Genomic DNA, 5,000 nt, shown 5'->3' with positions numbered 1-5,000 from the left:
TTCACGTGTGCATGGCCAAAGTTCAGCGTCAAAACATGTTTATGAAGCAGACGTCCTTGTAGATGGATGTCTTCGGGAGCATTCATGCAGATACGCTGCGTTTTAGACAGAGGAGAATTCCACTGTTTGTCTCCAACGATTTGTTTGATATGTGGTGACCACAGAGAATGTTGTGTGTAGTGTGTGCATAGTGAGTCATGATGTTTCTCTACGCTTCCCTCTCCCTCTTTCTCTCTTACTCTTTCTCTCTCACTCTCTATCACTCTCTATCTCTCTCTCTCTCTATCACTCTCTCTCTCTATCACTCTCTCTCTCTCTCTCTCTATCTCTCTCTCTCTCTATCTCTCTCTCACTCTCTCTCACTCTCTATCCCTCGCTCTCTCTCTCTCTCTCTCTATCCCTCGCTCGCTCTCTCTCTCTCTCTCATTCTCGTCCTTTTTGTCTGATTGGTGTGTTATGTGCTCCAGGCAGGAATGATCCTTGACAATGGAGTGAAAACTACGGAAGCCAACGCCAAGGACAAAAGGCCCTTTCTCTCCCTGGTGGGCGCCCGGTGAGCACTCATCCTATTACCTTGCTTGCCTTTCATGTGCACTTCTCCCTCGATGGCGTCCACTGGGGCATTGCACATTAAGCACAGTGGCGAGCTGTCAGGCTAAGTACATCTTTTGCCTGGGTCTCCACATCCTCACAGGAGGCATCCATCTGTCCAGCACTGCTCCTCCGTGTGATGCGCCCACCAGCAAGAGCAAGAGCATGAGTCACTATCCAAATAGAATCTTTCACTGCTATGACAGCCATTAAGCACTGAGATATTGGGCTAATTTAATGAGCTCTGGAGACTTGCAGTGGGCAGTCAAGCCTTTAGAAATGTCGTGTCTGATGGTGTTATTTTTAACTCTGCCTTATTTCTTCCCTTGCGTTTTTGGTGTCGAGACAGATATGGTCCACATCAGGATGCCGACCCCTTCAAGCCCCGAGTCCCTGCGCTGATCCACCACTTTGTGGCGTACAAGAACGAAGACCACGGGGCGTGGCTGCGAGGAGGAGACGTGTGGCTGGACGACTGCCAGTGAGTAGCGGTCTCTCGCTGGCGCCTCTCCGCTCCACACACACACACACACACACACACACACACACACACACCACACACACACACACACACACACACACACACACACAACACGCGCACGCGCACGCGCACGCGCACACACACACACACACACACACACACACACACACACACACACACACACACACAACACACATACACATACACATACACATACACACACACACACACACACACACACATACACACACACACACACACACGGCCTCTTCGCTGACCGCCACTAATGGAGATGTCTGATGCTGAGTTAGCATGTAAATGTGGACAGTGTATTTGTGATAGCCCTGTGTCAGTCAGTCAGTCACTCAGGGGTAGGACATCGAACATGATTTGCCTCCACCGGCACACAGCTCGTTCACACACTTCTGTCTTTGGCTATCCTGAGCCAGCATGGTGAACTCAACTGTATTTTATTTTTTACATTAATCGGATGTTGTGTGATTTGTATGTAGAGCCTCTTAACTCATGTCTTCTGAGTGGTTCATGTAGGGGGTTAACTGTGCTGTCATATTCTCTTCGACAGGTTTGCTGATAACGGCATCGGCCTAACCCTTGCCAGGTAAGGAGGTTCTTTAAAGATATGCATACATTTCTGGGAATATAAATTGATGTGTTTTATTTATGGAATGTCTTGTAAGACCCCCGCATTGTCAGTTTAATTGGAAATGGCCTTATATGGAGGCGGCGCGAGAGGCAGGAGGGAAACGAATGCGTCAGGAAAGTGGGGAAAGCAATTTAGCGGTGCGAGAGTAGCCTCTCTGGGGACGGGCTGGGAGGAGATGGGGCTTATGGGGTTGGTGGTGTTGTTGGTGGTGGTGTTGTTGGTTGGCGGCTGAACAGGTTTTGTCCTTCTCCTCAGTGGAGGCACCTTTCCAGACGACGACGGGTCTCGTCAGCAGGTGAAGAACTCGCTGTTTGTGGGCGAGAGTGCCAACCGAGGCATGCCCACCCCTATGAACAGCATCTGGGGCCCTGGAGGGGCAGACCTGAGCGAGAGGTCCCTACCCAGAGGAGTGTAAGTAGTCCCGAACACCAAAACAACCGTCTGCCTTAGACATGCGTATAGTGGGCTTCTCTACAGCTGTATCCATAGAATAATAAAAGGATGCAAAGGTCAGAGCTTTCTGTGTAAACAGTGTGTCTTCTCGGCGGGGTTCAGTGCTATGCTGCTGTGTATTCCTCATGTCGTGCTCATCCAATCACTGCATGCTTTTCATCTGTAATGACATGTGTGACAGTCTGAAGGCCAGCTCCCTCTGCCTGTCCAAGATTAGATACGAGGGTTGTGCATTTCCATTTTATCTTGTAGAAACTGCACTGCTTCAGTGCTGACACTGAAGCGCTGATTAATCATTTCTTTCCCCCTGAAGGAACTTCCCCATTCGAGGCATGCAAATATATGACGGGCCCATCAACGTCCAGAATTGCACCTTCCGCAAGTACATGGCTCTTGACGGGCGTCACACCAGCGCGTTCGGCTTCCGACTTAACAACTCCTGGCAGAGCTGCCCCAACAACAACGTCACAGACATCACATTCGATGACGTTCCGGTAAGTTCGGCCCTGGAGCGACTGCTCCCCCCCCCCCCCCCCTACTCTTTGGATAACGCGCTCAGTGGAATATGTGGAAATGAGTTTCATGTCGCGTGGTGTGCACGTGGGGGGGGGGCGGATTAACCACCGATGCCCACCGATGCCTCAGAGGGTGTGAGTGGGATGGGAGGGAGGGTGATTGATTTGCCGTGGAGAGACGTGTGAGACGGATTTTTGAGACCTGGGCGTCTTGGCGGTGGTACTGCAGAGCACCGCAGGGCAGAGGTTGACAGAGGGGATAAAGCAGAGAGAGATGGAGAGAGAGAGAAAGAGTGAGAGAGAGATAGACAGACTGAGAGAGAGACTCTTCTTCTCCAACTTATCCAGCTTCTTCTCCTTCCTCTCGATGTCAGATCACGTCCCGAGTGTTCTTCGGCGAGCCGGGTCCTTGGTTTAACCAGATGCAGATGGACGGCGACAAGACCACCATATTCCATGACGTGGACGGCTCCGTCAGCGAGTACCCGGGGGCGTTCCTGGTCAAGGAGGACAACTGGCTGCTGCGCCACCCAGACTGCATTGATGTGCCCGACTGGAGGGCTGCCATCTGCAGCGGGCACTATGCCCAGGTGAGGCGCTCCGAGACCTGCCAAAGCAATTATCACGCCCAGGGAGGTGCACCTCTTTCCACCCCCCCCAAAAAAAGAGTTCTCCTGTTTTGATCTATTTTGATTCTCCTGTTTTGACCCGCCACCCCACCCTGCACCCCCGACAGATATACGTCCAGACACGCAACCCGGCCAACCTGGACATGACCATGGTGAAGAACGAGTATCCCGAGCGGCCGCTGAAGCTGGTGGGCGCACTGGGGAAGAGGAACCACTACCAGCAGTTCCAGCCAGTGGTGACCCTGGCCAAGGGCTACACCATGCACTGGGACCAGGCCGCCCCAGCTGAGGTCACCATCTGGCTCATCAACTTCAACAGGTTAGCCGCAGGAAAGACCAGAGAGCGCATAAACACATAAACACAACACAAACACAAACAAAAAGAGTTTAGGAAAACTGGCTGAGGGTCTAAATACACACATTCAAAACACGTCAAAGCCAGGAAAAGTGTGCAGCAGGAAGTGGTGGTTTGTGGTGGAGTCTGTGCTTAACGCAGCCCTTTCTGTAACTACAGTTCAATACGAACACTAGACAGCAAGCACAGTCCTGATGGGCTGCATTGGGTGCCAGGTGTTGTGCACTTGTCTGAATGAACACTGTTGAGTTCACTCAACCTTCAGCACAGCTCTCTGGCTCCCCCTATGGTGCGCAACGCATGCAACCTGTGATACATTCTTTTGTTTCCGACACTTGCACTCTCTCTCCTTCGTGCAGGGGGGACTGGATCAACGTTGGCATCTGCTACCCGAGAGGAACAGCGTTCGTCGTCATCTCAGACATCCACAATCGCCTCACTAAAGAGACACGCAAGACTGGGGTTTTCATGCGAACCATGGACCGGGAGAAAATGGGCCACACACACCAGTCCAGGGGATATTACTACTGGGAAGAGGACACTGGGTGAGAACTGCATCTGTAGAAACTCATAATAGCATTCAGAGAGGCTCACTACAGAGTCATGCCAGAGGGGGGGGGGAGGTGTGTGTGTGTGCGTGTGCGTGTGTGTGTGTGGGGGGGGCGGCTGCTCCATGCTTCCCTTTTTCTTTTTTGCTGTGTCATGGCGCCATGTGTAATGCGCTCATGATTGATGTGTGCCACTCTCCTCCAGGCTGCTGTTCTTGAAAGCTCGAGCACACAATGAGAAGGACGACTACGCCTTCTGCTCGGTGAAGGGCTGTGAGAGGGTGAAGATCAAAGCCATCATCCCCAAGGGGAGCGGCCCCAGCGACTGCATGGCGGAGGCCTACCCTCGACACACTGAAATGCCCATTGTCAACGTGCCCATGCCCAAGAAGCTAGCTCGCTTCAACGTGGTGAGATTTCTCCTTCCTTCCTCTCTCTCTTCGTGTATGACAACATCCTGTTCCACCCGTCAGCAAGTGTCAGCAAGTCACTATGAATTTGAACTACTTCAATTTTCAATTCCTTTTTTTTTTTCATTTACACAACGTCCATTACAATTGACATTGTCTTAAGAGCACACAGCTCGAGACCTGAACCCATTATATTATGTATAATATTATGTATAATATTATGCAGTAATTCTAAAATGTCATTGCAAACATGAAGTATAGTTATGCATTATGCAGTATAATGGCATGGCAATTCAATGAATGGCATTAGAGGAGGCTCACTTGTATGTTTCCTTTTGCCACCTCTAGCCACAG

At 51.1% G+C, this 5,000-nt stretch overlaps 1 protein-coding gene across 1 annotated transcript in view; it reads left to right on the top strand.

The window, feature by feature from the left end:
• LOC122132974 (cell migration-inducing and hyaluronan-binding protein-like) overlaps positions 1–4,915 on the top strand; it is a 65,240-nt gene extending 60,325 nt beyond the window's left edge. Inside the window, 9 exon segments of the mRNA XM_042708105.1 lie at positions 468–553; positions 941–1,072; positions 1,656–1,691; positions 1,992–2,147; positions 2,503–2,683; positions 3,079–3,294; positions 3,441–3,652; positions 4,048–4,233; positions 4,442–4,915. Coding sequence (XP_042564039.1) covers positions 468–553; positions 941–1,072; positions 1,656–1,691; positions 1,992–2,147; positions 2,503–2,683; positions 3,079–3,294; positions 3,441–3,652; positions 4,048–4,233; positions 4,442–4,808 — 1,572 coding nt within the window. The 3' untranslated portion in view covers positions 4,809–4,915.
• Positions 4,916–5,000: the final 85 nt, after the last annotated feature.

The sequence above is a fragment of the Clupea harengus genome, chromosome 6 (genome assembly GCF_900700415.2).
Source record: "Clupea harengus chromosome 6, Ch_v2.0.2, whole genome shotgun sequence".
Lineage (NCBI taxonomy): Eukaryota > Metazoa > Chordata > Actinopteri > Clupeiformes > Clupeidae > Clupea > Clupea harengus.
Note: the sequence above shows the minus strand (reverse complement) of the source record. Positions and strands in the feature narration are given on the sequence as shown.